The 18,263-nt window shown below is 48.4% G+C and overlaps 1 protein-coding gene across 2 annotated transcripts in view; it reads right to left on the minus strand.

Moving 5' to 3' along the window:
• Window positions 1-591: 591 nt before the first annotated feature.
• LOC110513658 (glypican-6) overlaps window positions 592-18,263 on the minus strand; it is a 361,504-nt gene continuing 343,832 nt past the window's right edge. Inside the window, exons 7-9 of one of the 2 annotated variants that reach the window (XM_090206942.1) lie at window positions 14,604-14,734; window positions 6,283-6,458; window positions 592-3,895 (exon numbers count right to left, since the gene is read on the minus strand). In XM_090206942.1, the coding sequence (XP_090063068.1) occupies window positions 3,687-3,895; window positions 6,283-6,458; window positions 14,604-14,734 (516 nt within the window). In that variant the 3' untranslated portion in view covers window positions 592-3,686. The remainder of the gene's footprint in view (window positions 3,896-6,282; window positions 6,459-14,603; window positions 14,735-18,263) is intronic. The other variant, XM_090206943.1, reaches the window with a different exon arrangement.

Here is an 18,263-nt window from a genome sequence, read left to right on the forward strand (position 1 = left end):
ACAGCGTTGCCCCGAAGCAACTAAAAACCTTTCTGTCTGTGGGGAGGACGGAGTTTAAATGTTTAATGATACACTATCAGAAAGGCTAAATCTTCCCCAAATAAATGAACAACATAAATGTGTGTAGTAGAAGGATGATAATAATATTTCTGACCACAACAACAGGATGAAGAATTACACTCTATTCCCCGTGGGCCCGATTCAGACACACACCTTTACAATGGGACAGAGAGGAATGGACTGAGAACCCACAAGCCTCCTGGTCTCTAGGGCTGAGTCCCACATTACACTCTATTCCCTGTGGGCCCGATTCAGACAGAACATGTAAGGAAACTAACACTAAAGATATAAATGCTAGGAAACTAACACTAAAATGCATGTTGGTATAAGTGACAGTGTCTGTGGATAATGGCTAATCTTTAACACGATACAAATGGTTAAAAAAAATACAGTCTGAAACGTCTGGGCATATAATTAAAACCTCCTAGAAATCATAAATGATCTCGGTAGGTTTGGCGCCTCCCTGTCATTTGACCATGGCTACAGAAGCCTCTCGCTTGGGTCTCATCCCGGTAAGTTATAAGGTCAGCATTTTCTAACCTTTATGGTGGAAAAGGTGCTGTGTTGATATGCTTCAAAATGTTGCCATATGACTGGTTTCACATTTTAACTCTGGCTCCCTGTTTAGTGCTTTAATGGGGTGTTGAACTCTGGTTCCCTAGTTAGTGCTCTAATGGGGTGTTGAACTCTGGTTTCCTGTTTAGTGCTCTAATGGGGAGCTGAACTCTGGCTCCCTGTTTAGTGCTTTAATGGGGAGATGAACTCTGGTTCCCTGTTTAGTGCTCTAATGGGGAGCTGAACTCTGGCTCCCTGTTTAGTGCTTTAATGGGGAGATGAACTCTGGTTCCCTGTTTAGTGCTCTAATGGGGAGCTGAACTCTGGCTCACTGTTTAGTGTTCTAATGGGGTGTTGAACTCTGGTTCCCTAGTTAGTGCTCTAATGGGGTGTTGAACTCTGGTTTCCTGTTTAGTGCTCTAATGGGGAGCTGAACTCTGGCTCCCTGTTTAGTGCTCTAATGGGGTGTTGAACTCTGGCTCCCTGGTTAGTGCTCTAATGGGGTGTTGAACTCTGGTTTCCTGTTTAGTGTTCTAATGGGGAGCTGAACTCTGGTTCCCTGTTTAGTGCTCTAATGGGGTGTTGAACTCTGGTTCCCTGTTTAGTGCTCTAATGGGGAGCTGAACTCTGGTTCCCTGTTTAGTGCTCTAATGGGGTGTTGAACTCTGGCTCCCTGTTTAGTGCTCTAATGGGGTGTTGAACTCTGGTTCCCTGTTTAGTGCTCTAATGGGGTGTTGAACTCTGGTTCCCTGTTTAGTGCTCTAATGGGGTGTCATTTGGGACATGTGCCTGGTTGCTATCTGAGAGCTCCTCCATAGTGACAGGATGTGGTAGAAACCCAGGCCCTTAGTTAAAGGAACAGGATGTGGTAGGAACCCAGCCTCTTAGTTAAAGGAACAGGATGTGGTAGAAACCCAGGCCCTTAGTTAAAGGAACAGGATGTGGTAGGAACCCAGGCCCTTTGTTAAAGGAACAGGATGTGGTAGGAACCCAGGCCCTTAGTTAAAGGAACAGGATGTGGTAGGAACCCAGGCCCTTAGTTAAAGGAACAGGATGTGGTAGGAACCCAGGCCCTTAGTTAAAGGAACAGGATGTGGTAGGAACCCAGGCCCTTAGTTAAAGGAACAGGATGTGGTAGGAACCCAGGCTTAGGAACCTTATCTGTCTGTTGTGGGAGGATGTAGGTCCTAACAGAACCTCCTCTGTCTGTTGTGGGAGGATGTAGGTACTAACAGAACCTTCTCTGTCTGTTGTGGGAGGATGTAGGTCCTAACAGAACCTTCTCTCTCTGTTGTGGGAGGATGTAGGTCCTAACAGAACCTTCTCTGTCTGTTGTGGGAGGATGTAGGTACTAACAGAACCTTCTATGTCTGTTGTGGGAGGATGTAGGTCCTAACAGAACCTTCTCTCTCTCTGTTGTGGGAGGATGTAGGTACTAACAGAACCTTCTCTGTCTGTTGTGGGAGGATGTAGGTCCTAACAGAACCTTCTCTGTCTGTTGTGGGAGGATGTAGGTCCTAACAGAACCTTCTCTCTCTGTTGTGGGAGGATGTAGGTCCTAACAGAACCTTCTCTCTCTGTTGTGGGAGGATGTAGGTACTAACAGAACCTTCTCTGTCTGTTGTGGGAGGATGTAGGTCCTAACAGAACCTTCTCTCTCTGTTGTGGGAGGATGTAGGAACTAACAGAACCTTCTCAGGGTTCTCTATTTATTTCATGTTGAAGTTTCATAATTCTGCTTTACAAAGAAAGAAAAATAGAATCTCATGTATTTTTAAATTCATCATCATCATCATCATCATCGCTCTAAATTGTGTTCTCATTCTGTCTCTCCAGGAGAGAAAGAGCATGTTGTTGTTCAATCAGAGAAAAGGAGAGAAGCAGTTGGTTGGTTTGGAGAAAAGGGGAGAAGTTTGGCTGCCCCACTGACGCTATGTTCTGTTCTGGACGTCACCGAGCAGAGAGGAGCAGAACAGATTAGAATAGAACAGAACAGATTAGAATAGAGCAGAACAGAATAGAATAGAACAGAACAGATTAGAATAGAGAAGAGCAGAACAGATTAGAATAGAGCAGAACAGATTAGAATAGAACAGAACAGATTAGAATAGAGAAGAGCAGAACAGATTAGAATAGAGCAGAACAGATTAGAATAGAGCAGAACAGATTAGAGCAGAACAGATTAGAATGGATTAGAATAGAGCAGAGCAGAACAGATTAGAATAGAGCAGAACATATTATAATAGAGCAGAACAGATTAGAATAGATTAGAATAGAGCAGAATAGGTCAGAACGGATTAGAAAAGAGCAGAGCAGATTAGAACAGAGCAGAAGAGATTAGAATAGAGTTGAACAGATTAGAACAAAGCGGAACAGAACAGATTAGAGCAGAACAGATTAGAACAGAATAGAGCAGAGCAGAGCAGAACAAAGCAGAACAGAACAGATTAGAACAGAACAGATTAGAGCAGAACAGATTAGAATAGAGCAGAACAGATTAGAATAGAGCAGAACAGATTAGAATAGAGCAGAACAGATTAGAACAGAACAGATTAGAGCAGAACAGATTAGAATAGAGCAGAACAGATTAGAATAGAGCAGAACAGAACAGATTAGAGCAGAACAGATTAGAGCAGAACAGATTAGAATAGAGCATAACAGATTAGAATAGAGCAGAACAGATTAGAATAGAGCAGAACAGAACAGATTAGAGCAGAACAGATTAGAATAGAGCAGAACAGATTAGAATAGAGCAGAACAGATTAGAATAGAACAGAACAGATTAGAATAGAACAGAGCAGAATAGAACAGAGCAGATTAGAACAGAACATCTTAGAACAGAGAGATCTTTGGGGACAAAGCAGGATGCAGCACTCACAACACTCCTCAGTCTACTACAGTATACTACTGTCACCATATCTCTTCATGGTGGGGATCCAAAAGGGTTGTCCTGTTCTGGTTCCGTTTAGAGAACACTAACAGTTAGTATGACGACCTGCTGGCTGGCTGTCTGATTGGTGCCAGAGTCAGAGTAGCAGTAATGTCCTGGTGTCCTCTCGGGCCAGCTGGTATTATCTCCTGGACCAGGACAGGGCTGTGAGAGAGAGGGTCAGTAGCAGGGGTAGAGAGGGTCTGGAGGGATGTGGGGCGCTGCCTGCTGCAGCCGAAGCTCGCTCATCACTCCTGTCTGCTCCCACCACGGGGGCCTCTGGACCCACAAACACAAACTCTGTGGTACATCCCTCTGTACAGCCACTGCTGCTGCCACTGCCCTCGTCACCTGGAGAGAGGAGACAGACAAGACAGACAGACAGACAGACAGACAGACAGACAGACAGACAGACAGACAGACAGACAGACAGACACAGAGAGAGACAGACAGACAGACAGACAGACAGACAGACAGACAGACAGACAGACAGATAGACAGACAGACACAGAGAGAGACAGACAGAGAGAGACATACAGAGAGAGAGAGAGACAGAGAGACAGACAGACAGACAGACAGACAGACAGACAGACAGACAGACAGACAGACACACACACACACACACACACACACACACACACACACACACACACACACACACACACACACACACACACACACACAGACACACACACACAATAAGTGAGGTTCCAAACAGACTCAAACAACAGATAGTTGACCGTCTGCCATGAAAGATTTCTGGGCCATATCCCGGCCTTGTTGTCCCAGCCAGTGTTATTCAAAGCCCCTAATGATGTCTGTTTCACTTTGCAGGTGGATGTTTATTGTCCTGGAGGCAGAGCTGAGCGATCACCACAGGACGGTAAAGTCAAAATTGGCAATATATCATAAAAAATAAAAAATAAAAATGTTTTTTGGTTGTAATGAGGCAATGCAGACAGAGAAATGTGATATTTCCATACTATGACGTTGAAATAACACTGAAAATGGTTCAATTATCATAATGTCCTTTTAGTGTAAGATAAAAAAAAATATATATATTATTTGCATTTCAGCCTGTTCAGGTGGAATTGAGTTTTTAATTTAAAAAAAACGTTTTTCACCCCCAGTATGACATCACAATCTGATCTGATTATTCTGACCACATATTTTATTTGCACACGTATCCTCCGACTTTGAAGGGGTAAGCGGGTTTATAAACAATAGATTTATTTAAAAAACAAAAGTAAATTTCGTTCTTGGTGCTGGACAACGGTCTTTAACAGAGGCTGGAGTATCCAGGTCACGTCCAACAGTCTCCTGAGGGGCAGTCAAGAGTCTCCTCTCTACCATCAGCCCCTCTCCTCTCCACCATCAGGACCACTCCTCTCTACCATCAGCCCCTCTCCTCTCTACCATCAGCCCCACTCCTCTCTACTATCAGCCCCTCTCCTCTCTACCATCAACCCCTCTCCTCTCTACCATCAGCCCCTCTCCTCTCTACCATCAGCCCCACTCCTCTCTACTATCAGCCCCTCTCCTCTCTACCATCAACCCCTCTCCTCTCTACCATCAGCCCCTCTCCTCTCTACCTTCAGCCCCTCTCCTCTCTACCATCAGCCCCACTCCTCTCTACCATCAGCCCCTCTCCTCTCTACCATCAGCCCCTCTCCTCTCTACCATCAGCCCCACTCCTCTCTACTATCAGCCCCTCTCCTCTCTACCATCAACCCCTCTCCTCTCTACCATCAGCCCCTCTCCTCTCTACCATCAGCCCCTCTCCTCTCTACCATCAGGACCTCTCCTCTCTACCATCAACCCCTCTGCTCTCTACCATCAGCCCCTCTCCTCTCTACCATCAGCCCCTCTCCTCTCTACCATCATCCCCTCTCCTCTCTACCATCAGCCCCTCTCCTCTCTACCATCAACCCTCTCCTCTCTACCTGATGGTAGAGAGGAGTAAGACAGTAAGACAGGTCTGGATGATCAGGCCTTGACATCCACCACTTGTCTACAGACTCCGTGGGGTTATACTCCTCAAACAACATGTAGCATCCGCTAGATTTCACTAGGGAGCCAGAGACTCATCACAGGGCTAGATTTCACTAGGGAGCCAGAGACTCATCACAGGGATAGATTTCACTAGGGAGCCAGAGACTCATCACAGGGCTAGATTTCACTAGGGAGCCAGAGACTCATCACAGGACTAGATTTCACTAGGGAGCCAGAGACTCATCACAGGGCTAGATTTATCTAGGGAGCCAGAGACTCACCACAGGGCTAGATTTCACTAGGGAGCCAGAGACTCACCACAGGGCTAGATTTCATTAGGGAGCCAGAGACTCACCACAGGGCTAGATTTCACTAGGGAGCCAGAGACTCATCACAGGGCTAGATTTATCTAGGGAGCCAGAGACTCATCACAGGGCTCAATCCCAGTCCCATATTTAGACAGTGTGTCATATAGCCTGATTTAGACAGTGTGTCATATAGACAGTGTGTTATATAGACTGATTTAGACAGTGTGTTATATAGACAGTGTGTTATATAGACTGAGCCCTATTCCCTATGGGCCCTGGTAGTGCACTACAGAGAGATTAGAGCCCTATTCCCTATGGTCCCTGTTCAAGGTAGTGCACTACAGAGAGAATAGAGCCCTATTCCCTATGGGCCCTGGTCAAGGTAGTGCACTACAGAGAGAACAGGGTACCGTTTGGAACACAAGGCGGCTGACTTACTGGAGTCCTGAAAGAAGATGTCGTTGCCGTTGTAGGCGTTTCTCAGCTTGTTGGTCATCACTCTGAGTGTCATGATCTGTTGGCGAATCAGAGTGTCCGGTCTAGTGATGTCCACCGCCACCTCTGGGTTGTTCAGCTGGTTGGTGAGGCCGTCCTTTACCACCTCAGGAAAATACCTGGGAGGATTACAACAACGCCAGTTAAGAAACATGTCTGAGGAAGACATATTAAAAGACAATCACATTTCATTTGGCAGGAAATGATTCAATTATCTGGATCGTGTGGAGAATTCTCCAGCATTCAGAGAGCAGCTGTCGGTGGTCCTGAGGAGGTTCTCCATCATTCAGAGAGCAGCTGTCAGTGGTCCTGAGGACGTTCTCCATCATTCAGAAAGCAGCTGTCGGTGGTCCTGAAGAGGTTCTCCATCACTCAGAGAGCAGCTGTCAGTGGTCCTGAAGAGGTTCTCCATCATTCAGAGAGCAGCTGTCAGTGGTCCTGAAGAGGTTCTCCATCATTCAGAGAGCAGCTGTCAGTGGTCCTGAAGAGGTTCTCCATCACTCAGAGAGCAGCTGTCAGTGGTCCTGAAGAGGTTCTCCATCACTCAGAGAGCAGCTGTCAGTGGTCCTGAAGAGGTTCTCCATCATTCAGAGAGCAGCTGTCAGTGGTCCTGAAGAGGTTCTCCATCACTCAGAGAGCAGCTGTCAGTGGTCCTGAAGAGGTTCTCTATCACTCAGAGAGCAGCTGTCAGTGGTCCTGAAGAGGTTCTCCATCATTCAGAGAGCAGCTATCAGTGGTCCTGAAGAGGTTCTCTATCACTCAGAGAGCAGCTGTCAGTGGTCCTGAAGAGGTTCTCCATCATTCAGAGAGCAGCTGTCAGTGGTCCTGAAGAGGTTCTCCATCACTCAGAGAGCAGCTGTCAGTGGTCCTGAAGAGGTTCTCTATCACTCAGAGAGCAGCTGTCAGTGGTCCTGAAGAGGTTCTCCATCATTCAGAGAGCAGCTATCAGTGGTCCTGAAGAGGTTCTCTATCACTCAGAGAGCAGCTGTCAGTGGTCCTGAAGAGGTTCTCCATCATTCAGAGAGCAGCTGTCAGTGGTCCTGAAGAGGTTCTCCATCACTCAAAGAGCAGCTGTCAGTGGTCCTGAAGAGGTTCTCCATCACTCAGAGAGCAGCTGTCAGTGGTCAAATAAGAGGTTTGTGGTCCTGAAGAGGTTCTCCATCACTAAGAGAGCAGCTGTCAGTGGTCCTGAAGAGGTTCTCCATCACTAAGAGAGCAGCTGTCAGTGGTCCTGAAGAGGTTCTCTGCAACTGTGTTAGTCCCTCTCTTCCTGATCCAGTCCTCTACAGTTCTACTGGGTCCTCTCTCCCTGATCCAGTCCTACTGGGTCCTCTCTTCCTGATCCAGTCCTCTACAGTTCTACTGGGTCCTCTCTTCCTGATCCAGTCCTCTACAGTTCGGCTGGGTCATCTCTTCCTGATCCAGTCCTCTACAGTTCGGCTGGGTCCTCTCTCCCTGATCCAGTCCTCTACAGTTCTGCTGGGTCCTCTCTCCCTGATCCAGTCCTCTACAGTTCTGCTGGGTCCTCTCTCCCTGATCCAGTCCTCTACAGTTCTGCTGGGTCCTCCCTCCCTGATCCAGTCCCCTACAGTTCGACTGGGTCCTCTCTCCCTGATTCAGTCCTCTACAGTTCTACTGGGTCCTCTCTTCCTGATCCAGTCCTCTACAGTTCTACTGGGTCCTCTCTCCCTGATCCAGTCCTCTACAGTTCTACTGGGTCCTCTCTCCCTAATCCAGTCCTCTACAGTTCTACTGGGTCCTCTCTCCCTGATCCAGTCCTCTACAGTTCTGCTGGGTCCTCCCTCCCTGATCCAGTCCTCTCCAGATCTAACAGACAGACAGACAGACAGACAGACAGACAGACAGACTCTCTCTGGCTCAGTATTCAGTATTAGAGAAATGCGGCAGATGTCCATGTAGCAGGAAGTTGTGCTGTGGTGACCAGGGACTGTGCTGTGGTGACCAGGGACTGTGCTGTGGTGACCAGGGACTGTGATGTGGTGACCAGGGACTGTGCTGTGGTGACCAGGGACTGTGCTGTGGTGACCAGGGACTGTGATGTGGTGACCAGGGACTGTGATGTGGTGACCAGGGACTGTGCTGTGGTGACCAGGGACTGTGCTGTGGTGACCAGGGACTGTGCTGTGGTGACCAGGGACTGTGATGTGGTGACCAGTGACTGTGCTGTGGTGACCAGGGACTGTGCTGTGGTGACCAGGGACTGTGCTGTGGTGACCAGGGACTGTGCTGTGGTGACCAGGGACTGTGATTTGGTGACCAGGGACTGTGCTGTGGTGACCAGGGACTGTGCTGTGGTGACCAGGGACTGTGCTGTGGTGACCAGGGACTGTGCTGTGGTGACCAGGGACTGTGATGTGGTGACCAGCGACTGTGATGTGGTGACCAGCGACTGTGGTGTGGTGACCAGGGACTGTGCTGTGGTGACCAGGGACTGTGCTGTGGTGACCAGGGACTGTGATGTGGTGACCAAGGACTGTGCTGTGGTGACCAGGGACTGTGCTGTGTTGACCAGGGACTGTGCTGTGGTGACCAGTGACTGTGGTGACCAGGGACCGTGCTGTGGTGACCAGGGACTGTGATGTGGTGACCAGGGACTGTGCTGTGGTGACCAGGGACTGTGCTGTGGTGACCAGGGACTGTGCTGTGGTGACCAGGGACTGTGATGTGGTGACCATTGACTGTGCTGTGGTGACCAGGGACTGTGCTGTGGTGACCAGGGACTGTGCTGTGGTGACCAGGGACTGTGATTTGGTGACCAGGGACTGTGCTGTGGTGACCAGGGACTGTGCTGTGGTGACCAGGGACTGTGCTGTGGTGACCAGGGACTGTGATGTGGTGACCAGCGACTGTGATGTGGTGACCAGGGACTGTGCTGTGGTGACCAGGGACTGTGCTGTGGTGACCAGGGACTGTGATGTGGTGACCAGGGACTGTGCTGTGGTGACCAGGGACTGTGCTGTGGTGACCAGGGACTGTGCTGTGGTGACCAGTGACTGTGGTGACCAGGGACCGTGCTGTGCTGACCAGGGACTGTGATGTGGTGACCAGTGACTGTGCTGACCAGGGACTGTGCTGTGGTGACCAGGGACTGTGCTGTTATGACCAGGGACTGTGATTTGTTCACCAGGGACTGTGATGTGGTGACCAGGGACTATGCTGTGGAGACCAGGGACTGTGCTGTGGTGACCAGGGACTGTGATGTGTTGACCAGGGACTGTGCTGTGGTGACCAGTGACTGTGGTGACCAGGGACCGTGCTGTGCTGACCAGGGACTGTGATGTGGTGACCAGTGACTGTGCTGACCAGGGACTGTGCTGTGGTGACCAGGGACTGTGCTGTTATGACCAGGGACTGTGATTTGTTCACCAGGGACTGTGCTGTTGTGACCAGGGACTGTGCTGTTATGACCAGGGACTGTGATTTGTTCACCAGGGACTGTGATGTGGTGACCAGGGACTATGCTGTGCTGACCAGGGACTGTGCTGTGGTGACCAGCGACTGTGATGTGGTGACCAGCGACTGTGATGTTGTGACCAGCGACTGTGATGTGGTGACCAGGGACTGTGCTGTGGTGACCAGGGACTGTGCTGTGGTGACCATGGACTGTGATGTGGTGACCAAGGACTGTGCTGTGGTGACCAGGGACTGTGCTGTGTTGACCAGGGACTGTGCTGTGGAGACCAGTGACTGTGGTGACCAGGGACCGTGCTGTGCTGACCAGGGACTGTGATGTGGTGACCAGGGACTGTGCTGTGGTGACCAGGGACTGTGCTGTGGTGACCAGGGACTGTGCTGACCAGGGACTGTGATGTGGTGACCAGTGACTGTGCTGTGGTGACCAGGGACTGTGCTGTGGTGACCAGGGACTGTGCTGTGGTGACCAGGGACTGTGATTTGGTGACCAGGGACTGTGCTGTGGTGACCAGGGACTGTGCTGTGGTGACCAGGGACTGTGCTGTGGTGACCAGGGACTGTGATGTGGTGACCAGCGACTGTGATGTGGTGACCAGGGACTGTGCTTTGGTGACCAGGGACTGTGCTGTGGTGACCAGGGACTGTGATGTGGTGACCAGGGACTGTGCTGTGGTGACCAGGGACTGTGATGTGTTGACCAGGGACTGTGCTGTGGTGACCAGTGACTGTGGTGACCAGGGACCGTGCTGTGCTGACCAGGGACTGTGATGTGGTGACCAGTGACTGTGCTGACCAGGGACTGTGCTGTGGTGACCAGGGACTGTGCTGTTATGACCAGGGACTGTGATTTGTTCACCAGGGACTGTGATGTGGTGACCAGGGACTATGCTGTGGTGACCAGGGACTGTGCTGTGGTGACCAGGGACTGTGCTGTGTTGACCAGGGACTGTGCTGTGGTGACCAGTGACTGTGGTGACCAGGGACCGTGCTGTGCTGACCAGGGACTGTGATGTGGTAACCAGTGACTGTGCTGACCAGGGACTGTGCTGTGGTGACCAGGGACGGTGCTGTTATGACCAGGGACTGTGATTTGTTCACCAGGGACTGTGCTGTGGTGACCAGGGACTGTGCTGTTATGACCAGGGACTGTGATTTGTTCACCAGGGAATGTGATGTGGTGACCAGGGACTATGCTGTGGTGACCAGGGACTGTGCTGTGCTGACCAGGGTCTGTGCTGTGGTGACCAGGAACTGTGCTGTGTTGACCAGGGACTGTGCTGTGGTGACCAGGGACTGTGCTGTGGTGACCAGGGACTGTGCTGTTGTGACCAGGGACTGTGCAGTTGTGACCAGGGACTGTGTTGTGGTGACCAGGTACTGTGATGTGGTGACCAGGGACTGTGATGTGTGAGGCCAAAAATGCCTCGACTAGCTGGAGGGGGGGGGGGGGGTGAGAGATAAGGTGGTTCTGGCTTTCATTCCAAGCAGTTATAAACACGTCAGTGTACAGTAATATATGAGAACATCTCACCATATCCATAAAGAGATTGACAGGTAAACAGTACGTCTGCCTTATCTGGCCCTGGCTGTAGTACTGGTTCTCTCTTGTCCTGTACCAAGGACAATAGTACCATAGATCTGGATCAGCTGAGGGACTCCAGCACTGTTCAGACCTCATCAGACTGGCTGTAGTACTGGTTCTCTCTTGTCCTGTACCAAGGACCATAGTACCATAGTTCTGGACCAGCTGAGGGTCTCCAGCACTGTTCAGACCTCATCAGACTAGTTGTAGGACTAGTTAGTTTAGTTATATTGGATGACTGAGGGTCTCCAACACTGTTCAGACCTCATCAGACTGGCTGTAGTACTGGTTCTCTCTTGTCCTGTACCAAGGACCATAGTACCATAGATCTGGATCAGCTGAGGGTCTCCAGCACTGTTCAAACCTCATCAGACTAGTTGTAGGACTAGTTAGTTTAGTTATATTGGATGACTGAGGGTCTCCAGCACTGTTCAGACCTCATCAGACTAGTTGTAGGACTAGTTAGTTTAGTTATATTGGATGACTGAGGGTCTCCAGCACTGTTCAGACCTCATCAGACTGGCTGTAGTACTGGTTCTCTCTTGTCCTGTACCAAGGACCATAGTACCATAGATCTGGACCAGCTGAGGGTCTCCAGCACTGTTCAGACCTCATCAGACTAGTTGTAGGACTAGTTAGTTTACTTATATTGGATGACTGAGGGTCTCCAGCACTGTTCAGACCTCATCAGACTGGCTGTAGTACTGGTTCTCTCTTGTCCTGTACCAAGGACCATAGTACCATAGATCTGGATCAGCTGAGGGTCTCCAGCACTGTTCAAACCTCATCAGACTAGTTGTAGGACTAGTTAGTTTAGTTATATTGGATGACTGAGGGTCTCCAGCACTGTTCAGACCTCATCAGACTAGTTGTAGGACTAGTTAGTTTAGTTATATTGGATGACTGAGGGTCTCCAACACTGTTCAGACCTCATCAGACTGGCTGTAGTACTGGTTCTCTCTTGTCCTGTACCAAGGACCATAGTACCATAGATCTGGATCAGCTGAGGGTCTCCAGCACTGTTCAAACCTCATCAGACTAGTTGTAGGACTAGTTAGTTTAGTTATATTGGATGACTGAGGGTCTCCAGCACTGTTCAGACCTCATCAGACTAGTTGTAGGACTAGTTAGTTTAGTTATATTGGATGACTGAGGGTCTCCAGCACTGTTCAGACCTCATCAGACTAGTTGTAGGACTAGTTAGTTTAGTCATATTGGATGACTGAGGGTCTCCAGCACTGTTCAGACCTCATCAGACTAGTTGTAGGACTAGTTAGTTTAGTTATATTGGATGACTGAGGGTCTCCAGCACTGTTCAGACCTCATCAGACTAGTTGTAGGACTAGTTAGTTTAGTCATATTGGATGACTGAGGGTCTCCAGCACTGTTCAGACCTCATCAGACTAGTTTTAGGACTAGTTAGTTTAGTTATATTGGATGACTGAGGGTATCCAGCACTGTTCAGACCTCATCAGACTAGTTTTAGGACTAGTTAGTTTAGTTATATTGGATGACTGAGGGTATCCAGCACTGTTCAGACCTCATCAGACTATTTGTAGGACTAGTTATTGTAGTTCTACAGGTGGATGAGCTGAGGGTCTCCAACACTGTTCAGACCTCATCAGACTAGTTGTAGGACTAGTTAGTGTAGTTCTACAGGTGCGTGATCTGAACACCTCTCACCTGGCCTTGGCGTGACTGTTCCAGCACTGTTCAGACCTCATCAGACTAGTTGTAGGACTAGTTAGTGTAGTTCTACAGGTGCGTGATCTGAACACCTCTCACCTGGCCTTGGCGTGACTGTTCCAGCACTGTTCAGACCTCATCAGACTAGTTGTAGGACTAGTTAGTGTAGTTCTACAGGTGCGTGATCTGAACACCTCTCACCTGGCCTTGGCGTGACTGTTCCAGCACTGTTCAGACCTCATCAGACTAGTTGTAGGACTAGTTAGTTTAGTTATATTGGATGACTGAGGGTCTCCAGCACTGTTCAGACCTCATCAGACTAGTTGTAGGACTAGTTAGTTTAGTCATATTGGATGACTGAGGGTCTCCAGCACTGTTCAGACCTCATCAGACTAGTTGTAGGACTAGTTAGTTTAGTTATATTGGATGACTGAGGGTCTCCAGCACTGTTCAGACCTCATCAGACTAGTTGTAGGACTAGTTAGTTTAGTCATATTGGATGACTGAGGGTCTCCAGCACTGTTCAGACCTCATCAGACTAGTTTTAGGACTAGTTAGTTTAGTTATATTGGATGACTGAGGGTATCCAGCACTGTTCAGACCTCATCAGACTATTTGTAGGACTAGTTATTGTAGTTCTACAGGTGGATGAGCTGAGGGTCTCCAACACTGTTCAGACCTCATCAGACTAGTTGTAGGACTAGTTAGTGTAGTTCTACAGGTGCGTGATCTGAACACCTCTCACCTGGCCTTGGCGTGACTGTTCCAGCACTGTTCAGACCTCATCAGACTAGTTGTAGGACTAGTTAGTGTAGTTCTACAGGTGCGTGATCTGAACACCTCTCACCTGGCCTTGGCGTGACTGTTCCAGCACTGTTCAGACCTCATCAGACTAGTTGTAGGACTAGTTAGTGTAGTTCTACAGGTGCGTGATCTGAACACCTCTCACCTGGCCTTGGCGTGACTGTTCCAGCACTGTTCAGACCTCATCAGATTAGTTGTAGGACTAGTTAGTGTAGTTCTACAGGTGCGTGATCTGAACACCTCTCACCTGGCCTTGGCGTGACTGTTCCAACACTGTTCAGACCTCATCAGGTTAGTTGTAGGACTAGTTAGTGTAGTTCTACAGGTGCGTGATCTGAACACCTCTCACCTGGCCTTGGCGTGACTGTTCCAGCACTGTTCAGACCTCATCAGACTAGTTGTAGGACTAGTTATTGTAGTTCTACTGGTGCGTGATCTGAACACCTCTCACCTGGCCTTGGCGTGACTGTTCCAGCACTGTTCAGACCTCATCAGACTAGTTGTAGTACTAGCTTGTGTAGTTCTACAGGTGCGAGATCTGAACACCTCTCACCTGGCCTTTGCATGACTGTTCCAGCACTGTTCAGACCTCATCAGACTAGTTGTAGGACTACCTTGTGTAGATCTACAGGTGCGTGATCTGAACACCTCTCACCTGGCCTTGGCGTGACTGTTCCAACACGGTTCAGACCTCATCAGACTAGTTGTAGGACTAGTTAGTGTAGTTCTACAGGTGTGTGATCTGAACACCTCTCACCTGGCCTTGGCGTGACTGTTCCAACACTGCTCTTCATCTGACTCGGTCAACTTGTCTTTAATACAGATCTCATCTGGCAGGTTGGACCAGAACTTTTTGGACTGCTTCAGCTTCTTCTTAATGTCTAGCACCTGCAGAAGAGGAGGGAGAGAGTAACATGGGAATGGGGTTCAAACATCCTGCTCACTTTCCCCCAAATCCACACGTTTTTCCAGAAATCGCTGTTGAAATATTCCGGGAATCAGGAGGGATTAAACAGGAAATCTGGAATCCTCCAACCAGAGGGGTGAAACTACGACTGAAGCGAGATCTATTGAGGGTTTTTCTAAAACTAGCCAGTTTCAGTTAGCTTCACATTTCCAGCTCAGGCTTCATCCATACTAAGACGATGCGACAGGCTCTTCCGCCGGTTTGTAACTGCGCATGCATGTCGCACGTGGCTAATCGAATGCCTTAACTCTTCATTGAGACAGTGCTGAAACATACATCCAAAGGGGCGAGTCAGTGCCACGTTTGAATTTGTGCCAAAGTCAAATATTAAAGAAAAGTTATATTTCAAATTCAGCAGGTTATGGTGTGAAATTAGTCTTTTAGAAGTGGTCGTCTTTATCTAATGACGTATCGTTAACGACCTCTTTATCTAATGACGTATCGTTAGCGACCTCTTTATCTAATGACGTATCGTTAATGACCTCTTTATCTAATGACGTATCGTTAATGACCTCTTTATCTAATGACGTATCGTTACTGACCTCTTTATCTAATGACGCATCGTTAATGACCTCTTTATCTAATGACGTATCGTTAATGTTGTCTTTATCTAATGACGCATCGTTAATGACCTCTTTATCTAATGACGTATCGTTAATGTCGTCTTTATCTAATGACGTATCGTTAATGACCTCTTAATCTAATGACGTATCGTTAATGTTGTCTTTATCTAATGACGTATCGTTAATGTTGTCTTTATCTAATGACGTATCGTTAATGTTGTCTTTATCTAATGACGTATCGTTAATGACCTCTTTATCTAATGACGTATCGTTAATGTTGTCTTTATCTAATGACGTATCGTTAATGACCTCTTTATCTAATGATGTATCGTTAATGACCTCTTTATCTAATGACGTATCGTTAATGTCGTCTTTATCTAATGACGTATCGTTAATGACCTCTTAATCTAATGACGTATCGTTAATGTTGTCTTTATCTAATGACGTATCGTTAATGACCTCTTTATCTAATGACGTATTTTACGTGTCCCTGAGGAGATCTGACGCCAGATTACGGTCAGCCTGCGGTGATGCCTATGTTCTGACGTGTCCCTGAGGAGATCTGACACCAGATTACGTTCTGACGTGTCCCTGAGGAGATCTGACACCAGATTACGGTCAGCCTGAGTTGATGCCTACGTTCTGACGTGTCCCTGAGGAGATCTGACACCAGATTACAGTCAGCCTGAGTTGATGCCTACGTTCTGACGTGTCCCTGAGGAGATCTGACACCAGATTACGTTCTGACGTGTCCCTGGGGAGATCTGACGCCAGATTACGGTCAGCCTGCGGTGATGCCTACGTTCTGACGTGTCCCTGAGGAGATCTGACACCAGATTACGGTCAGCCTGCGGTATCACTTCACCTCCTCGCTGGTTCAACATGTAATGCGACGCGCCACAGAACACTAACAGACTGATGCTTATCAGCTCAGTTGAGCCCTGCCTGGGTATTGTTCTGATTACAGTCAGATTACAGCCAGCCTGTGGTATCTGTCTGCTGTGTTTAATACTGTGTTCTATTATAGTCAGACCCAGCTGGAGATCGCGTCACATCAAAAGTTAACGACAGAAGCTGTCTGAGGACTATGTTTCACACATCCTCATGTGCTACAAACACACCAAAATAACCCTTCATCATCTAGCTGGATGGTCTTCATCATCTAGCTGGATGGTCTTCATCATCTAGATGGATGGAACTGATGCAGCAGTCTGCATCTGCATGCTGACAATCTGCTGGAGACTACAGGACTGATGCTGACAATCTGCTGGAGACTACAGGACTGATGCTGGCACTGCTGGAGACTACAGGACTGATGCTGGCACTGCTGGAGACTACAGGATTGATGCTGGATGCTGACACTCTGCTGGAGACTACAGGACTGATGCTGGCACTCAGCTGGAGACTACAGGACTGATGCTGGCACTGCTGGAGACTACAGGACTGATGCTGGATGCTGACACTGCTGGAGACTACAGGACTGATGCTGGCACTGCTGGAGACTACAGGACTGATGCTTGCACTGCTGGAGACTACAGGACTGATGCTGGATGCTGACACTGCTGGAGACTACAGGACTGATGCTGACACTCTGCTGGAGACTACAGGACTGATGCTGGATGCTGACACTCTGCTGGAGACTTCAGGACTGATGCTGACACTCTGCTGGTGACTTCAGGACTGATGCTGACACTTTGCTGGAGACTACAGGACTGATGCTGACACTCTGCTGGAGACTACAGGACTGATGCTGACACTCTGCTGGAGACTACAGGACTGATGCTGGCACTCTGCTGGAGACTACAGGACTGATGCTGACACTCTGCTGGAGACTACAGGACTGATGCTGACTCTGCTGGAGACTACAGGACTGATGCTGACACTCTGCTGGAGACTACAGGACTGATGTTGACACTCTGCTGGAGACTACAGGACTGATGCTGACACTCTGCTGGAGACTACAGGACTGATGCTGGATGCTGACACTCTGCTGGAGACTACAGGATTGATGCTGACACTCTGCTGGAGACTACAGGACTGATGCTGACACTCTGCTGGAGACTACAGGACTGATGCTGGATGCTGACACTCTGCTGGAGACTACAGGACTGATGCTGAATGCGTACACTCTGCTGGAGACTACAGGGCTGATGCTGACACTCTGCTGGAGACTACAGGATAGAATACATCCCCATTATGTTTCTCTCCAGATTACAGCACATCCCCATTATGTTTCTCTCCAGATTAGAACACATCCGCATTATGTTTCTCTCCAGATTAGAACACATCCCCATTATGTTTCTCTCCAGATTAGAACACATCCCCATTATGTTTCTCTCCAGATTAGAACACATCCCCATTATGTTTCTCTAAAGATTAGAACACATCCCCATTATGTTTCTCTCCAGATTAGAACACATCCCCATTATGTTTCTCTCCAGATTAGAACACATACCCATTATGTTTCTCTAAAGATTAGAACACATACCCATTATGTTTCCCTCCACATTAGAACACATCCCTATTATCTACCTCAATACTACCGTAGGACTGTATTTAAAACTATCACATAGATCTACCTCTATATCACATAGATCTACCTCTATACTACTGTAGGACTGTATTTAACACTATCACATAGATCTACCTCTATACTCCTGTAAGAAGGCATTGACTCACTGTGTTAACATCAAGGCAGACAGCCCTCAGCTATATAACCTCACTGTGACAGACAACATAAAATATAGATAACATAAATGTCTAGAGAGCGAGAGAGACAGGGAGAGAGAGCTAGAGAGAGCGGGAAACAGCGAAAGAGAGAGAGAGAGGGGGAGAGAGAGAGGGGGAGAGAGAAGGAAACAGGGAGAGAGAGAGAGAGAAGGAAACA

This window comes from Oncorhynchus mykiss, chromosome 18, assembly GCF_057628025.1.
Source record: "Oncorhynchus mykiss isolate SJ-2025 chromosome 18, ASM5762802v1, whole genome shotgun sequence".
Classification (NCBI taxonomy): Eukaryota; Metazoa; Chordata; class Actinopteri; order Salmoniformes; family Salmonidae; genus Oncorhynchus; species Oncorhynchus mykiss.